The 20,149-nt window shown below is 36.6% G+C and overlaps 3 protein-coding genes across 3 annotated transcripts in view; 2 read left to right on the forward strand and 1 right to left on the reverse strand.

The window, feature by feature from the left end:
* Positions 1-11,094, forward strand: part of LOC134796245 (formin-like protein) — a 185,763-nt gene extending 174,669 nt beyond the window's left edge. The window contains exons 16-17 of the mRNA XM_063768291.1: positions 306-407; positions 7,487-11,094. Of these exons, the coding sequence (XP_063624361.1) occupies positions 306-407; positions 7,487-7,699 (315 nt within the window). The 3' untranslated portion in view covers positions 7,700-11,094. The remainder of the gene's footprint in view (positions 1-305; positions 408-7,486) is intronic.
* An 80-nt stretch (positions 11,095-11,174) lies between these two features.
* Positions 11,175-13,249, reverse strand: LOC134796231 (phosphopantothenoylcysteine decarboxylase). Its single transcript, XM_063768277.1, has 3 exons — positions 13,081-13,249; positions 12,769-12,972; positions 11,175-11,958 (listed from the first exon to the last, which is right to left on the reverse strand). The coding sequence occupies exons 1-3, from the start codon at positions 13,201-13,203 to the stop codon at positions 11,692-11,694; spliced, it is 594 nt and encodes a 197-aa protein (XP_063624347.1). The 5' UTR covers positions 13,204-13,249; the 3' UTR covers positions 11,175-11,691.
* A 2,667-nt stretch (positions 13,250-15,916) lies between these two features.
* Positions 15,917-20,149, forward strand: part of LOC134796219 (GATOR complex protein NPRL2-like) — a 99,741-nt gene continuing 95,508 nt past the window's right edge. The window contains exons 1-2 of the mRNA XM_063768257.1: positions 15,917-16,302; positions 17,155-17,311. Of these exons, the coding sequence (XP_063624327.1) occupies positions 16,103-16,302; positions 17,155-17,311 (357 nt within the window). The 5' untranslated portion in view covers positions 15,917-16,102. The remainder of the gene's footprint in view (positions 16,303-17,154; positions 17,312-20,149) is intronic.

A 20,149-nucleotide genomic window follows, 5' to 3' on the forward strand; every position in this document is an offset into this window, starting at 1 on the left:
TCACTAGATGGCATTTAAATCAAAAAATAAAAACAATGACATTGTCCGTCACACGTGACGTCACGGAAGCTCCCTGCGCCGCCTAAACGATACAGCAGGCTCAGGCATACATTTTCGCCGCGCGGTAGAAAGAGAGGGTTACGTCTTAAGTCTTACGCTGTCTCGAGTTTAACATTTTTTTCCCACCTCATAAAGTGCACAGCGCCGCTTAAGAAGTGATCAACTTCAAAAATCTGCGAATTTCACTTAATTTTCCACTATTTTTGGGAAACTATATACTACATATATTATAACGACGTTTTCAGCAAGCGGACACAGAGAACGAACAACGCCGTAGGCTCGAACAAGCCGCCCAACAAGACTACGTGGACCCTGCCAAGACGAGGCAGGCGCAGAAGAAACAACAGGTAACATTACTGACCTGTCGTGGACCTTATGTGCTTGCGATAAGGCTTACGAGCGGATAGTTAATACTTGACGCAAGACTAAGTGGCGAGTCATGCTATCTCTTTCACACTTGAACGGTCTTATGGAGCGGGACTCGCAACAGTAGTAGTGCAGCCGCTTGGTGCTGCGGCAAGTATAACTGTGTTACACGTTGTATACTTTATACAAGCCTATAAGGGACAAGAGATGTAACGTCGTTTTGTGGTGTTTACCGCGGGATAAATAAAAAACATCGGTACTTTTTATAAGGTGAAGGCTTAATTTATAAGGGATACCGGTTGTAACATTCATACATTTTTTGAAACTTGGGAATTTCACATACCGTTCAGTGATTCACATAATTTGAAATTGGAGAAAAGTGGGTGATTATTTACTAGTCAGTGGATAAATAAAGATGAGAAATTAATAATTGTAATTTAATACTATACACCAAAATGAACAACGATGATCCTTAAAATGTTTAAAATTCTTTTGTTCATCCATGGAACTTAAATATGACATTATGACTTAACGTAGACTACTCTAATGATCTACATAATATCTAGGAAATGCACTAAATAGGGTTTTATATCAAGCTAAAAGTGCAGTTCTATGATTTGAAAAAAAAAAGCGTAGGATGGCGTTCGAATACTTAGTGTGTAATTTATTAGCAGTCAATAATGTTATACATATTTATCTTGCTTTGTGAATAGCAGAAATGTTTAAAATTAAATGTCAAAAATACACACTTTACTCAGCTTTTTGCCAAGCCGCGGCATAATGCTGAACAAGTTTAGAATATAAACTAATCTGTTGTAAATATTCGATGTTGCATTGACCGTGTTAGTAATGTTAGTATGTGCGCTTGAATTCTGTGCATTGCTTCGATGGAATGAAGACTGCGCAGTTTTAGTTTTGCATTACTTTTATTTTAATTTTTAATGTTTAATCAGTAGAAAACAGACTGATTCTTTTTTTCTGTACTTACATTTCTACTAATGTCTATTTTTTTTTATTTTGAGTGATTTTCTAACAAGTATTTCGCTTATTTAATTTAGTGGAAAACCTTGTTATAATTTTTTTATTTTTTATCTCTTAGGTCTTAGTTTAAGGTGGTGGGTGGTGGGGTAGAAAACAAAAATGAAATACAAAACCGTTTCGTTTTTGGTGAAGGAATTTCACTTTTTCGTTTTTACGCTTATACGAATTTTAAATATGGCAATATCAGAGTCATTACAGAAATACTCAGACTCACGACTAGCTGTTTAGATTTTTTGTTCAAATAAGTGTAACATAATTTGAATATATCATAACGATAATTACATTTCTATAATTTCTAGATAAAGATGATTGTTGTGTCTATCAATAACCATCTAAAATCTTTTTATTCTATCGTTTTGTTTTAAGACTAAAGTGGCCCACTGATTACCAGTTTGCCGGACAATAGGAGCCTGTCAGTTGTTGGGAGCTGTCAAATTTTGCGTCAACTGACAGGCTGATATCGTTCGGTGAATCAGTAGGTCCCTTAAAATTAGAAAAAAAACTTGCTACGACTAGGAATTTAATTATTGTTTTGGGACCAAATCTTTCCGTTACATGAAACATAAATAAAAACAATAGCATAAATAACAACAATTATTTTCAAATAAGTATATTTTTGTAATAACAGTGCAGTATTCAGACCAACGATTGCAATCACTGGAAAAGGCACGAAATTGATTTTTTTTTTAATTTATTTGCAGATTTCCTCTATAAGTGACGGACATTTTGTGCCAGTCTCTGACATGTAACGAAAAGAATTAAGACTTATAATTGTTGCCATATTTAAAATTGAAATACCGACACACAAGCGGTGATGGTAACACCATGCAATTTCTACAGCGGTTTAACTACGCGGCCGTCAGCGCAGGCCTATTGCAGCAGCACTTGACTCAGATGAGGCACAGCCTAGACCCCTAGGCGGCCTAGGGCTTAGGCCGGCGATAGTAAGTCGGACAAGGGGCGTTTGTGTGTGTTCAGTACTAACCTTGTGTGTGAGTTGGTGTATAATTAGTTGGATGGGTGGGGTATAGAGAAATACTACATATTTTATGAAAAATGTTGATGATGTCTTCGTTTATAGTCTAAATTAGTAGGGTTAGTAAGGTCATTTAGCATGCACTTTAGTCTCAGGCGATGCCGCTTGGCACCATTGTTCCTTAGGTCAAACAAAGTTGATTTTGCCCGGTAGCCAGGAGATCGTACCATGCAGACCCCCCAAAAAGGGGGGGTGAAAGGGTCGGCTCCCCAGGTCCAATCTATGCTATATTCCTTCCTAGTCTTACCAACTAAGGCAAGTTATATATCATTTTCGTATAAATGAGGGACGAGGAATTCATTTTTGAAATAATTATTATGCCTTTCCATACAAAAAAAAATATTTTTGTACAAAAAATGAAAATGTTATGAAATTTTTTGTGACAACTTTGGATGTTACAATCACAGTGTGGCGATTTGCACTAAATAAAAATATGGACGATGTAGCCCATGTATTCTTTATTCTGGAAAATATCACTTTAAAGTAGGCATTCATACATTTTTTCGACGGTAACGATTTCCATACAAATGGAACTGTGCCCAAAGTCAAAGATTAAAAATGTTTACTAAAACACTGAATTTGGCATTTTAAAAGTTTAAATATAATGTTTTAATATTTTTTTCATGCGTTTTTGCCCTTTTTTGTACAAATTTGTTGTTTTTATTTTTCTTCCATACAAATTTTCTCCCCCCTATTTCCCCCCCTTATGGGTAGATAGTTTTAAATTAGTTTTTATTACTAACTTACATCTTTTTTAATTAATCGATGTTCAAATTTTCAGGTTAAAATGTTTAGTAGTTTAGGATCTACATGTATTTGAGCTAAAGACATTTTATTTCATAATATCCCATACATTATAATATCTAACGAAATTCTGCTTACTTCCAGACATCATACATTCTAAACTCCCGAAGATATGAAGCTGAAATTTTCAACATTAATTAAATGCAACAGGTTTAAGTTTGAGATAAAACAAAATTTTATAAAATCAACCCTTAAGGGGGGGAAATAGGGGGAGAACGTTTGTGTGGAAGGAAAATGAAATCAACAAATTTGTACCAAAAAAGAGCAAAAACGCATGGAAAAAATATTAAAACATTATATTTAAACTTTTAAAATGCCAAATTCAGTGTTTTTATAAACATTTTTAATCTTTGACTTTGGACATAGTTCCATTTGTATGGAAATCGTTACTACCGCGCGCTATAAATATTTTTTTTATTACGAAAAAATGTATGAATGCCTACTATAAAGTGATATTTTTCAGAATAAAGAATATATGGGCTACATCGTCCAATTTTTTATTTAGTGCAAATCACCACACTGTGATTGTAACATCCAATATTGTCACAAAAATTACATAACATTTTAATTTTTTGTACAAAAACCATTTTTTTTGTATGAGAAGGTATAGTAATTATTACAAAAATGAATTCCTCGTCCCTTAATTATACGAAAATGATATATCACTTGCCCTAGTTGCTAAGACTAGGATGGAATATAGCATAGATTGGACCCGGGGAGCCGACCCTCCCCCCCCCCTTTTAGGGGGTCTGCATGGTACGATCTCCTGGCTACCGAGCCAGATCAACTTTGTTTGACCTAAGGAACAATCGTGCCAAGCGGCATCGCCTGAGACTAAAGTGCATGCACTTCCATACATTTGTCTTACTTACTAACCCTACTAAAATTAAGGAATATTAAATATATTAAGAACGGGTCACTCACGTATTGTAAGTCGAAAAACGCTCGATAGGTTTCACTCCGTACCGATTCGTCACCGTCAACGCAAGCTCCTGATGACACTCCTCGGTACGGAGTGAAACATGTCGAGCGTTTTTCGACTTAAAATACGTGAGCGACCCGTTCTTGATATATTTAATATGTCTGTGTCTCGCGGAAGATTTGTTATTAAATTAGGGAAGTAAATTTTACTGTCATTGACGACTGGTTAGAAAAAAAAAATCATCTGGGACGAAGTGAATATCGTCTTTCCGATGTGATTTGCTTTAACGATCAAAGTCTCCTTTGAATAATGAAACACAATGAATGAGCACATCATTGATTGAGATTAATAATTAACATAAACAACACAATAATAACATGTCTGTGAACTCTAAATAAGCAACGCAAATGCAAATTACAATTTCGTGTCACTTGCGATTTGCAAATAATATTTAAAAATGCAATATTCTAATATTTCTAATTATACACCAATGGGGTATCGGGGAAATGGAATAGAGCATGAGTTTTGGACCTTACGGGGATTTGTATAAGAGTTAAATTCCCCCGTTTTGAGGCTGAATAGAAATAACCTCACGGCTTCGAGAAGCATGCGGTGCACTTCACAGTCACGGTTTATATCAAAATTTCCTAATATGCCCTGTTAAAATGGACCTTGAAATCTTTAAGCTCGATTTTCCTATAGGACAGCGATGCCGTCATAGCGGCCGTCTCCATACAAAATAATACGGCTAAATATGGATGTCGTAGTATTTTGTATGGAGACGGCCGCTATATGACGGCACCGCTATCCTAGGAAACCAGAGCATTAGCGGTGCTCTTAGTATTTTATCATCGCCCACACTGTTAACTGTACATCGGTGGACCTTATGCCTTTTGTAATTAGGTCCACCGATGTACAGTTAGGATTGTTGCTGTTTGTACTTACGTCCTACACATATCAATACCCCTACATATAAAAAAAATGCCCTGTAGACATCCTGCCAATACAAAATCATAGATAATTAATTTGAACTATAGTTTTATTCACAAAGCTATATCGACTAGTTCAAAAAGCGACGTTGTTGGAGTGATCTTTGTTTAAAATTTTACTTTATTTAATTTGATATGTGTCGAGCCATGTATAGTCAGCGTCAAATATATTACAGCTGCAAAAGTGGTCAAATAGTTCGTTACACCATATATTTAGTACCTACGGTGTGACGAATTATTTGGCCACTTTGGCTGCTACAATATATTTGACGCTGACTGTAAAAACAATGCTAAAAATAGCAGGCTCAGTTCTTCTGATAGGCCATCCACAAACATTATCCCTGACATCAGAAACAAAGAAATTGACAATAAAGCATGAACCCTGAGTGAGTAGATTATAGTCGAGGTCCCAGAGTGTTAAAGTATAAAAAAATTACATATTTCATCTCGCGGCTTAATCTTCCTATAGGTAGCAGGACACGAAACTTTATACAGTAATCAGTACAGTTACCATCAGTTTGTCACTGACATAAACGCCGTCGAGAACGTAATTTACTTTCTATACATCTCGCTCGCACTCGCATATTAGTGCAAACGGGACGCATAGAAAGTAAATTACGTTCTCGACGGCGTTTATATCAGTGACAAACTGATGGTAACCGTACAGGCGTATTATAGAACGTTTATCGCGCATGATATGACATGTTACTTCTTTGACTATCGTATTGTGTCAAAAAGTGACGTACGCTGCATCGCCTGTACCGTATCGTGTCATGCCCGATTAACGCTGTATACAATTTATGTACATATTAAAGAGAAATAGACCTACACTCAAAAGCAGCGAAAACGGATCGCATTGTAGGTACATATTTATATAAATTTACTGTTTCCTTGTTGGGTTGCTGGATGGTTTTATGCACACCTTATTTGTGTTACGATTATAGGTTTTTATTAAATATGTAGCTAAGATATTTAGTATATAAGGTGTATAAATATGTATAGTATGTATATAATAGGGTATGTTCTCTCCCTACGCTGCACTTGCATGGAATCCTAACAGGGAATGTCTTCTTTACTTACTACTTTAATTTTGCGGTAATCTATTGCTTTGTTAAACTTTTTGTGTCGTGTATATAATCTATCTATCACCTATTAAGCTATAAAAGTCATTATAATTAAGTTTCTGTAGAAATTCATTAGGTCTTGTCAACTTAGGTAAATCACCACTACCTAAGTTAAAGGATCGAACCTATTGCAGTGTCCATTTTTAGCAACAGCCGTTTTTCCTGCCTACTTAGAAGTTTTATCAGGTGCCGTTGCAATTGAAAGTTTTATTTTCAAAAGAAAACACCTATATAAGGTCAATGTGGCTAAATCCGTCATAGGGGTTATTCCGTCCACGAGTTGAAACTGAAAGCAATCGCTGCTTTGTAGATGAAATTATCAATTTTGTTCGTTGTTTGAGTCTAGTGGACGGAATAGCCACATTTGCCTTACCTACTTCAAGTACAACAACAAATAAAGTGAAAAATTGTTGTATTTGTATTGTACCTTTAACGTCGCTCGTATACGACTATACGTTGCTAGAGTAGCGAAATTGACTATTACATAGAGCGCTTTTGTAATACTAATTTTTTCTCATGTTTAGGTGTTGTATCAAAACTATTTTTCATATGCCTTATATTATTTGTTAATTTCTTGATATATATTATCACAATCAACGAGTCTGTGTGATCCGTATGTATTTCATTGTATTTCCAAACAAAATAAAAACAATCTTGGAAATAATATATGCGAAAAAAAAAGAAATTTAACCTTGATGGCTAATATATGTGAAATACGGTACGAATCAAGTATCACCATCCTCGTTGGTTGGTCTAACGCTAAAATGGTATCTTGCATGACATTATATTGTCTGTGCTAATGTATTGTGCATGTAATCATGTCCCCATAGATATTATTTTCTACAAAACATTTTGGCTGTGCTACATTGGTTAGAAGTTGTGTAAGTAATACCTGAATGAATATCAATCTTAGCATGGTATTGCAATGTAGGAAAGTACAGTCACGATCAGATTTATAGAAACGTTCAAGGTATTCATAAGTTATACCTTATATGTACATTTAATTATTTAATATTGATCATTCCTACAAATCTGATCAACCATTTAACGTAGTAACTCAGTAGTAATTAATATATAACATCGCTTACTCCCTCACAATGATCTAAAAAACACCCAGATGCTAAAACACTTTAAATTTCCCCAGGAGGCTGTAATCAACGAACTAAAAACGAAATCGCAAGCCGTCGGGGAGAAGAAACTTCTCCACCAAGACGAAGTATACAACGGAGCGCTAGAAGACATCCTACACGGGCTTCGAAGCGAGCCCTACAGGCGCGCAGACGCCGTGCGGAGGTCGCACCGTCGGCGCATCAACTCCCACAGACTCTCTAAAGGACTAGAGGAGCTAGACGTATGATACGAGCCCACCTCCAGTGACCAACTGGAAAACGCCTCTGTCTTAGACGCTGTCAGATCAATAAACGCGCGCTGCGACGATAAATTAAAGAAAAAGAAGAGAAAAGATTTAGAAATGGTACATAAGAAACAAACTATAGCTATTTACAACATCGATGATGATTTCTCCGATTTCACCACCAACACCGTCCGGAAACACAAATCGTCCCCGTACAGAGTCGCCCCGACCGAATGCGAGGTCGAGGAGCGGTGCGATCTTATAAAATCGACGTATGACGTCATTTCGAAATATACGCGAGCGATGTTCGACAAGCAAAACGAAACGGTCGTCTAAACGTGCCTAATAGTTAATAAAGTTCGTCTAAGCTCTTTGCACTTGGTAAGGAACAGTGTGGAAACGCCAACATGTACGACCCTTTGAACGCCACGCCTATCGTGCGCGGCGCGCCATTTTGAACCTTGTTAGCATGCACGAAGGTTGATATTGGGCTGTGGCCGCGCGCGTCATTTGACGTCTTTAGCGGTCAAAAAGTTAATAAATGACGCTTATAATGGCGTGCCACATTTTGTCACTGCCAGCTTAGCTTACGGACTATACCCCCGCTTGCACTCGCGACAGTGTTGCAAGCCTTAAAAAATAACCCTATTTATTTTATCGTTGGTGAAACCACTTTTTAATAATAGTTAGCGGAGCTAACGAAAATCTATCGCGAGTGCAATTAGGGTTCATTTGATACGCCTGAATTTCATTCCATTGCTACTCGAAAGTATTTTGCTACGGACAATTTACAAGTTTATTTTGATACACACGCTTAGCTTAGACGTTTTTGTAGCGCCCGGCTCTAGTGCTATCTCTTGTTCGCACAATACAAAAAAGAGAGACGGCATCATAGACCAAATGGGCATCTTAGTACCGCTAGATAAAGGCCTTTAAAAACTTTACGCACATTTTTGTAAGCGTATTTTGAAAGGATGTAATTTCTACTATTTATAATCGTATAAGTAATATTACAGTGTCCTTAATATGTATTAACAATATATACATAATACATATAATATTTAACGCAAGGTATCTTTCGTATAAACGAATTAGTATAAAATTTACTATATATGCATTTATATATTCCTAGCATTTGTACGTAACAATATTGTGATAGTTCAAAATATGTAGCATTTACTCATTTAATTTTCATAACATCAACTGGTTTGAGTGTAGAAAATACATTTTAATTTAATTGTTTAGGAGTACTACTTATATTTTTATAATGATAGTCCACATCAGAAATGGATCTTAGCTAAAACCCCTAAATAAGATATAGTCAGCTGCATACAAAAAATTAAAACTATTAAGGGATGTTTACCATATAACTTTGCTGACTACACGTGCGCAAGTATTGCCTTTAGTTTCGTACATCAACCCTTTGAACGAAACGCCTTTTATATGCACACGAGATAATAAACCTTATTGGAATGCATAAAGGTTGATATTACACTGTAACCGAGCGCGTCGGTTGACGTCTTTAGCAGTCAGAGGGTTAAGGTTTTTTAGTTAAATCCTTAGCGTCAATGTCCACATTTGAGCAATGTATAGTTTTGAGATAGACTCTCATGTTAAGTATTGTGTATTTTTGAGACATGACATAGATTGTAATTATTTATAAGTTTCGATTCCAATTAGATTAAGTTTAATATATATGAGAATTATGTTCAATATGCCTCTAATTTTGAAATATATAATGATTATAATTTGGTATATCCGAAAGTAAATTTTAATTTGTTACGATCTGAATTGCATCTCGAATAAGTTAATTTTAATTAATTTATATATTTTTTGTGTAAATATTTGTTTTATAATTGCAATAGTACCAAGTTTTATATCATTTTATTGTAAATATAGTATTTTCGTATAAATATTGGTTGAAACCGAAATAGATTTGAGTTTACGCACTTTATTATTATAAGTATAAATTATACGTTATTAAGAATAAACAAGTTGGTACTTTTGCAAAGTAATTATAATTCGTATTGCTATTTTATGAATATAATTTAATATATAACGCACTAAATTTTAGGCTGAGTATACAATAGTCACATTGACAAAATAACCCCGGTGTATTGCGCGCTACTGGGGAATACGTTGTGTTTTTTTGTTGTACCTAAGGTTTGCTTGCAAGTTGATTGCTATCAGGAGTAGGTAGATATGTTGGCTAGTCATATAAAAACTATGACATTACGTAATCAGAGACATGGGAAACAATTACTAAACTACTTTAGTAATTGATAAAAGACTTGAAAACTTTTCCAATCGAACCTCCCTAAATGTGGTCCTGTATTGACATATAGATTGGATGGAACTATTACTATAGTATAACCGGCTGTTGGGAATTGCTAACTTTCCTCACTTATATCCCAAATAGGTATGTTCAATCTCTAAACGTTACAATGGTTGGTTCAAAAGTTTAATTTCTTTAGCTTTAAAACTTGCAAGTTTCTTGTATAGCAATCAACATGCACTGAATAAAACATTAACTATTCTGGCTTACATTTAAAACGTAGTAAACGGCTAAGTCAAAATGTAAAAGAAAAAGTTTATAACACATTCACTGCCAACACGAGCTACGCGCTATGAGCGTAGCCTATAACACGGGTTAAACCGTATGTGGAAAAAAGCGCCTACGCAAAGAGAACCCGCCTAGCGGGTCGGGGGCAGTGAATGTGTTAAAAATATAAATGAATACAGGGTTAGTAACGGACGGCGCACATATGTTGACGGTTGAAGGATTTCAGAAACCACCTATTTGAGTAATTATTAATTACTATTAAGTAATAATTAATTAATTACGATTTTGTGTCAAGTTATGTTTCAAAGGTTATTGCCGCACTTTTTTATTGCAGATGTGGTAAATACTTCTTTTGATTGTCATTTAACTTTGAAATAATGTTGCAACTCTTTTGGACGCCAATATAAAATACATACATTTTGTCCAACAATTTTATCAATATTATGAAACCATTTGTAGGCAATTAGCGATGCTCTCGTGGTAAAGGCGATTTAAAAAATAATAATGTAAACTGTCTGTGTGTACTGGCGGGAGCTTGCACCAAACCGTGATGAGTGGCGGAAGAAAGGGGAGGCCTTTGCCCAGATGTTTGCAAGTTTTCTATTTGATAAATTTCATCAAAATCCTTTTAGTAAGTAGCTCTTGGAAAGTTTATCCACATCTGCAGTAAAAAGTGTGCAGTTTTGGTAGAAGTTTATAATAATGTTTTCTGTATAGTTATATTCGTATGTGATGTATACCTGAGAGTTTTAATCAGTTCTTCATAGTTTGTATCGCATGTACGCTAGTGTTAGAAACAGTATTCAGTGATGCAATAAAACATACATTTACAGTACCTGATTTTGTTTTATTTTGTGAATACATATTAAATATTAATAAAAATAATTCAGTGCTATCATAAGCATAAAATAAAATCATTAGGTACATATATACAGATATTAAATAATATTATCAACTTTAATTTTTGATGATGTAAATGGGACAGGCCGTGGTTTTGTTACATTTTATAGTAAAACTATCACTTTTATTCATAAATCTTATGGAACTCAAACATTAGTATTGGGAAAAATTGTTAAGCATATTAGGACTTATGAATGTAATTTTACATCAACAAATAAGTAAGATCTGAGGAGACAACAGGTCAGATAAAAGGTGGCAATAATATGAACAGGTCCAAATTATCTTAAGTGCATGACAGTCCCATTAGAAGTCGCAAATAAACTTAAAACATATTGATATTGGTCTGTCAAACACTTGAAAGTTTATTTCTATTCATTGGGATAGTTCATAAATGGAATATTTATGAAGACTGCCTTGCATTACCATTTCTCAATGTTGAACAAATAAACTACCTATAGTCATTATTTTCTAGTAATCACCTTAAAACTAGTTAACAATTAAACTGAATAAATATAACAATGTTTAAAATACTTCATTTAGAGAAACTTTTACAAGCAATCTTTCTAATGTCCTCAACAATAGTCTGTATCTCAGCCATAGCTCCAATCCCTGTATCTCCACACATTAATGTTTTACTAATTGGGTGTATCTGTATATGGCCCCAGTCCGTCAGTACCTGGACTTGTTTGGATGTGATAGGGTGCTCCCACATCCGCGTGTTCATGGCGGGACAGAAGAGGAGGGGCTTGGACATGTCCCATGCTCGAGTTGTACAGGTGAGTAGGTTGTCACAAATGCCCTGAAAAAAGTAATGAAGTCAGAAGAAAAGTTATTGATTGACTGCATATAATGCAATGATGCAGCATGTAAGGATGGAATTATGTAATTAATTTGATTTACCTAAGGTTTATGTAGGTGCTTTAGTAACAACCAATATGAGTAACTTAAACCATAGCATATTAGACTATAGTGTAAATAACATTATTTGTGGTATTTGACGTCTGTCACTCACAACAGCAATACTATGTAAAATGTTTTGCACATCGAAATCACAAAGGAAAACAACTGCACTGCGAACGTTTACGTTCTACGTCTTTTTTTTTTAATTTTAGGGTTGGCCGGACACCACCGTTATGAATCGGTAGTCGTCTAAGTAAATCGATATGAATTTTTCATTTTTCTTTTAATAAAAATAAGGAAAAGGTGGATAATTAACTGTAAATATGGATATATTTATCGTCACTTAACAGACAACAAATTTGACACAGAAATAACATAAATAAACTTTAAAATAGATCCCCAGTTAGTTTCAATTTTGACAATGGGTGCGACCTACTCGGTCGGTGTATTAAATACACCGACCGACCGGTAGCTTGCGGGAAAACCACATAATTCTAGCTTTATTTAAATCTCAAATAAAAATTCATTATACGTCACAATTCGATACCTCAGTCTACGTGCCATCCAATCGTAATCGCTGGCTGTGACAATCGATTTGCGTTAGTTACATCTCTATATACGTCAGTCATAATGTGTCAAATACCGCAAATAATGTTATTTACACTATACCTACATGACATTTCACAAAAAAAGTTATACAATTTTGTACCTGTGCCATTTTTGCTAATGTATTGGCGTCCAAAGGAGCTATGACCATCATGTCGGCCCACTTGCCCAGTTCTATGTGCAGCACCGGGTCCCCCCTCTGCTTCCAAGCCTGCCATTCCGAGTTGTCGTCAAATAATAGCACTTCAGGAGGCAACTCGGAGGTTGCAAAGAAGTGTTTCGCGTGTTCTGTCACTATTAAACGTATCTGCAAGTAAATAACGTAAAAATTATTGTTACCATTTGTTGCTATACATTATTATTTACAAACAAAGTTGTTTCATTGCAATGTTTACTATACTGATAAGAACATAACCTCAAATTTATATCGGCTCTCGTTTTCATTGAATTCCAACAACGTTCTCACTAAAATGGGTATTTTCAGTGCAGCGACACTACCAGTTGCAGCGACAAGCACTTTATAAACATTTTTCTCCATTATAAATGAATAAAAATAAACTGATAAACGGATACGAAAAGATGACGTTGACGTTTTTAAGACGTTTTAATGCCGGCAACCCATGGAGTTATAAGAAGGAGTGAACTGTCACTTTTTTTGCCATACTAAATTGAACCTTATCACAGAGCCAGAAAGACGTTCGTACCAGTACAGAGAAAACGGTCCACTTGAGATAGCAAAGGTGGGCCGCGGTGTCTCACTCGCACATGTTGCCAATGTTAAAAATATACCATTGTGGTAGTATTTATATCAATATACTACTGAAATTAAATACCTTCTTATATTATTTAAGTGCTATATTCAGAGTACGGTTCTGATATCTTTTAAGAAATTTGTAAATAATTATGATGTCAATATTATTAACTGATTTAACCAAGCATGTGCACAACAATAAAAAACACTAATTTTGATATGGAAGACATCGTAGTAGTAACTTTGAATATTAATTGGTATCCCTAACCTGATGACATATTTTCAAAACACGTGAATGCAAAATTTCTTAAAAATGGTGAAGAAATGTTGCGTTAAAGGTTGTGGGAGTGAAATAATTTCTAATTGTGTAATATCGTTTCACAAGGAAGCCACAATTATTACATTTTACGATAAAAATACAAGTAAGACATTGTCAAACTCATTAGGGTGACCATGATGTCGGCACGATGAGAACCAGTTTTACCACTTACTTTATGGTTTTACACAATTCTTATTACGTACTTAAACGTAAGTTTTTATAAATAGGTATGTATTTATTTCGGCATGTTTAAATTGGTGAAATGAGAGCCAATACAGAATAAATAATTGCAAAAATTGTAATCCAAAGTCCTTAAACATTACAGACACATTTATAAATTGTTATAATAATAAAAAACCCATTGATAATAAAAGAAAAATAAAAGTTTATCGTAATTTACAGAGGGGCTACCGCGAAAACCGAAATCCGCAAATTGCGGGGATCTTACTCTTTTACTCCAATGAAGGCGTAATTAGAGTGACAGAGAAAAATGCCCGCAATTGACGATTTTCGGTATTGGCGGTAGCCGTACTGACTTTTGGGACGATACCAGAGGGGCTACCGCGAAAACCGAAATTCGCAAATTGCGGGGATCTTTCTCTTTTACTCCAATGAAGGCGTAATTAGAGTGACAGAGAAAAATGCCCGCAATTTGCGAATTTCTGTTTTCGCAGTAGCCTCTTAAGCCCCCTCCAGACTATGCGCGTGAATCGCGGGCGAAGCCGCGAACGCGCACGAGTGTGGAGGAGGCTTATGGTACAGTATCTATGGGCCTTAGTTGCCTGATAATAAATGATATTTTTTTTTATTTAATTTATGCTCCAGTGACAAGCGTCCTAGTTAAAAACTATAACAAACGGGCGTAGCGGATCCACGCGACCCTGAGGCAGTGGCGGATTTGCCCTAAGGCCGAGTAGGCCCGGGCCTAGGGTGGCAGTCTATATGATGGGTGCTGAGAAAGGGCCGTCTAGTGCTTGCTACAGGGCCTGGGGCCTAGGACGGCAAATACTGTAAATCCCCCACTGCCCTGAGGGCCTACCCCAAACCACTTTCGACATTTTGTCTCTCTGTCGCACTTGTAAATTCGTACGTAAGTGTGACAGAGAGGCAACACGTCGAACATGGTTCGCGGTAGACCCTCTGGTTCTGTCAGCATATCTGTCACTCTATCTCTCTCACTCATACCCGTGTTCTTGACAGACGTTAAGCCCCCTCCTCACACGTGCGCGAATCGCGGCGCGAAGCCGCGAACGCGAGTGTGGCGTCGATTTTCGCAGACAGCGATATCGACTCCACACTCGCATTCGCGGCTTCGCCCGCGATTCACGCGCATAGTCTGGAGGGGGCTTTACGGCGGACCACATTCCTGACGACCCACCATGTTCGTGGTCCAGTACGGCTATTAGCAACAGCTTTTAGAACAACTAAATTAAGTACCTAAGGTTGTGTGAAGCGTTTTACAGAAGAGAAAAAAAACTATATCCATCCCTTTTCAGGCATAGAAGGTAGGATCGCATAGAAGTAGTATACGCGTGCCTCCGTGAGGGACAAAACATATGCAAATGCGACACTGTGATTGGTCGAATCCATTTGTTGCCCACCATTCTCCATACTAATAAAAAGGTGGGGAACAAACAAAAAGTGAGACTGTGACAAGGACAAGCAATAATACCGCTTTCTCTGCTACTCCTACTGAAAGATACATAAGACTATCCCGTTCTGTCAGTTACCCCCACCACTCATGCCAGATCCAGGTATATCCTAGATTCATGTTTTCAGGCCATAATACTAGTACAGCGAAAATACAGTATGATTCTCTATAACTATGCACGAATAAGAATAGATCTTGGCCAAACTATATATTCAATGTTATCCTGATATCCCACATACATATGACTTATGGTCACCCTAATTAGAAAGAGATGCAACGGCCCACCTTGACTTCTCATGTGGACACACTTTTTGGCTAATGTACTCTGTCCGGTTTACTCTCTAGGTCCGTGCGGCAACCAAGAATACCATTGATACCAACACAACAAACAACAAGTATAAATTTTGAGAATGCTTGAATGTGAACCTTTATATTTATTTCCAATGGCAACAGCGAAATTCAACTGTCAAAATAAAATTATCAGTCAAAAATAAATAACAAAAATAAACGTCAGTTGATTACGCAGCGCGGGTGGGGTAGGTTCGCTGCTCGTGCGGATTAAAGTACAGTTTTTATTTACGTTTAGAAAATCGTGTTAGTGTGTCAAACTTATTAGGATATTCGTTTTTCTGCATCATGATTAGTTAATATAGTGTCGTTAATAAGCTTAATGTGTTGATCGTGAAGTGTTGAAATTTTAAATTTAGTTGTTTACGATGGATGTGAACTCAAAGTATTACGAGGGCTGTGGGCAGGAAGGGCCGATACGCTGCATATTTCTGTGTGAATTCCACCCGACGGCCGGCCCTAAGATAACCTGCCAAGTGCCAGAAAACTATATTTCGAAGGACATTTTTGATACGGTCAGCCACTACATCATTCCAAAAGTGCAACTGCAGCGTTGCACTTTGACTGTGTAAGTTTGTACCTTTCTAAAAGTAAATGAGATCCACGTGTATTGGTTGTATATCGCGGCGTTATATTGTTCCTTGCATTGGAGTATAAACAATTATACACAAAGTTGATATTCTAGTTCCAATACGAGTTTATTATGGCCAATTAGTTCACTTCAAGTTTAGAATTAGTCACCCCACTTGACTGGAATGGAATGTCCGTTTCGTTTCTAATGCGATATGTGATTAAGATAAAATGACCGTTATTAGATTATATTATTTATAATACCTACTTTCTTTAATTAGTTTAGTTCATAGTTTTAGAAAATAACAATAATTTAATTTCTACTAAGTTTCACTTTTCTCGTCTGAAACAGTTTTAATGCGATTTTATTCGCAATAATATAATTAAAAATTACATTAACTAAAAAAGATTGCATAATTCTATGAGCATTTAATATTAACAAAGTATATTAATGGAGTGAGATTTATTAAAAATTATCTATTAATACTGATACTGTTATCAGTTATACATTTTAATCAAGGTTCACTGTTATGAGCTTGATAACATGATAAGAGTCATGTTAGACACACATGTTCTGTTGCTGTGGTCTGCATATATATCTCTATTGCATAATATACACTCTCCCATCAATCTGTTACTTTTATATTCCATTTTTCAGTTGACCACCATTAGGTATATTCAATGTAAAAATATATCACAACCAGTTTCAAAATAATTGGAATAAAAAATATTATCCCTTTTCTCAACATTGTATTAAAGTTCTTTTCAAAGTTTTAGCCTTGCTTGTGCAGTAGTAAAGGAATGTCAGGTGATGTCAAGAATAGGGTTTTAAAATGTATATATTTTTCAGCACTCTCCTCGGATCAAAAATCCTGGGTTTCCCAGTGAGGATAGACAACAAGAAATATGCCCGTAACGCCTTCTACTTCAACCTGTGCTTTGTGTGCGACGCTTGGGCCCGGACAGTGCACTTGGAGCCCCTTGTCAAGAAGCTAACGGAATACCTTGTAAGTAGTTATATCTACAACATTTCTCTTTTGTGTCTACTAAAGTAAGGCCCCTAAGCACAAAGAATTTCGTACATCAACCCGCTATTTCCTATCTCTATCACGCGCGCATAATTTTATACTTCTTAAAAAACGAGATGGCGGCGCACTGTGGACGCCCTCTGCCCCACCTAGGGGACATAGGACTTTAAGTAAGTATTATAATATTTATAAATAACGAGCAGATAGTCAATATTAAGTTATTTGCGTTGTTTCATAGATACCATAATAAATATGGGGTTCACGACTTATTCTTATTAAAACTAGTGCCTACGTCAAATCATGGGATTAGTTGTCAAGCGGACCCCAAGCTCCCATGAGCCGTGGCAAAATGCCGGGATAACGCGAGGAAGAAGAAGAAGACTTATTTTTAAAGGAAGTTCATTGCAAAGAATATCTAAAAAACACTACCTAATACCTACCTACCTTTTTTTTTGACAGAGTGGAGATGCGTTTACGCACGGTGTGTGGGACTCGCCGCTCCATTCCCCTCTCCTGGCGATCTACCTCTCTTTATACATAAAGTTTGAAATCTAATAGAGACTCTTAAAGGTCTGAACTTAGTTAGCAATTTATCCTTAAGATCGCTATACCCGAACATCCGGTACAGTTTCCATTTTAAAAGATAATACGGCGATTTATGGTAAATGGGTTTTAAACACGACGTAGATCTAGTATGGTAGGTACACACAGCAACACTCCTAACTGTACATCGGTGGAACTTATTACAAAAGGCATAAGGTCCACCGACGTACAGTTAACAGTGTGGGCGATGATACCTACCTATAAACAAGTTCATGTTTTTCCTTAAATTTGGACGTTATGTACAAAATAAATAATACCCGCCGAACACAACAACAACTAATTGGCAACGGTGTTATTTAAAAAATTATGTTGTTTGTGGCGTAAACTTTACGCCACCCACTTAAATACCTAGACCTACGCGATACAGGTATACCGCATCATAACCAAGTATTTATTGATCTGTGCAAATTGTAGAGTGAATCTTCCTTTATTTTTGCTGTGCCTATAGGGGCCCGTTTTTGGAACGCTCTTTGGCATATGAGAGCAATAACAAGAACTGGCCGCGGGGGACCGAGATGGGTGGGTATACTGGATTACGGGATGTAGAATTGTAGACGGCTACTACCGTCAAAAAACCCAACGAGCTCCACGCCACACCGGTGCCCTGGGTACCGCAAGTAATTTACAATTGAGGAGTCTTTTCTAAAGGCCTTATTTCTATATGGAAGCCATACAAAAATAAGTCCTTTTGAAAAGTCCAGACACTCCTCAATTATACATATAGCGAGTGAGGCCGCACTTTCGCTGCAAAAATTGGCTACGACAGTCACCTGAGAGCGCACTACCGACGCTCTCAGCGGTAGAGCGCAGCCGTTGTAGCCGAAAACGGCTATGATGATATACTCATTTAGTCATATAATATGTAATCTTCCAAAATAATGTACTTACCTACATCTTATACAATAACCGCCCGTTTAACAGATATTTTACGTGACATTAATTATTATAAATGTCTCTATTTTAAGGTCCATTCAGCTATAAAGTCACAGTAAATTAAAATTACTTAGCAGCGCGCACGCCATTTGACTTGGCGCCAAAACGCTAAGATAAACTAACAAGAAAACCGCTTCGTGTTTAACACCTCGAAATAACCCTATTATTACGTAATTATTATCGTACAATGACTCTTGCAGTCAGTATGATGCCTCATTGACATAAATATTACGTGAAAAACAGTCACGAATAAAAGCTTGTTTTAATGACATTAATGGATTTGTTTATTGATTAAACGATTAGCTAATGTCGTGCGTAATGCGCAATTTTGTTGTATGTAAATATTTAGTTAAACGTACTGTGTAATATGCGCGCGTTTTAAATGAACTTACTATTTGCAAGAACTTGTAGGCGAACCGAATATAATGGGTGAAAATCGTGCTGTAAAGAGAGCATACTTGGGTCGACCGACTGGACGCCGTCCTGTAGGTCGTCCTAAGTGTCGGTGGGCGCATCGAGTGGAGGCAGATCTCCAGGAGCTCGGCGTCAGTAAAAACTGGCGTGAATCCGCACAGGACCGAGTAAAATGGCGTGCTCTGCTCTTGCGTTGGAGGCCAAGACTCATTTTGGGTTATCGCGCCGAAGTAGTAAGTATAAGTACATACTAGAGATGCACCGGATATTCGGTTACTATCCGGTATCCGGCCCTTAATTTAATATCCGGCCGGATACCAGATAGCAACTTTTCTTGATTTCGGAGTAAACAAATTGGATTTAAGAAACAGTCACGATCATAATCGTAGGTACGGTAGAACGGGGTGACTTTCAAATGCAGGGGCGACTTTAAAATTTTATTTTTTAAGCATAAATGCCATAATATATATTTATGCGAGATTTTTTACAGTAGGTGAATATGAATATATAGTAATCTAACTAGGAACATTACAGGAACATTTTCAGTAAATAATGAATAATGGTAATTCTATGGCCGTTTTAAATCTATCGTTTATTATTTTAAAACAATTTAAACAATCTACTCACTTGCACGCGCACTCATTCGAACCTAGAAATGAGTCCGCGCGAACGTTCACTACGAAACAGCTCAAAACCTGCACAATTCGCACCTGAAAAACCAAAATGTAGGTATAGTTCCGCCGGCTGAATATTCGGCGGCCGGATACCGAATATTCGGCCGATGGTCAGGCCGATCATCCGGTATCCGGCATCCAGCCAAACAACTATCCGTTGCATCTCTAGTAAGTACTATTTGCACACTTCGAC

The sequence above is a fragment of the Cydia splendana genome, chromosome 13, assembly GCF_910591565.1.
Source record: "Cydia splendana chromosome 13, ilCydSple1.2, whole genome shotgun sequence".
In the NCBI taxonomy this organism is placed as follows: Eukaryota; Metazoa; Arthropoda; class Insecta; order Lepidoptera; family Tortricidae; genus Cydia; species Cydia splendana.

Bases quoted from the DNA above. Each gene is read 5' to 3' on its own strand.
- LOC134796231 (XM_063768277.1), bottom strand. From the start codon at position 13,203: ATGGAGAAAAATGTTTATAAAGTGCTTGTCGCTGCAACTGGTAGTGTC. The intron at 12,973-13,080 runs GTTATGTTCTTA...ATTTACTTGCAG, and splicing joins AGAGCCGATATAAATTTGAG to ATACGTTTAATAGTGACAGA. The intron at 11,959-12,768 runs GTACAAAATTGT...TACTTTTTTCAG, and splicing joins CATTAGCAAAAATGGCACAG to GGCATTTGTGACAACCTACT.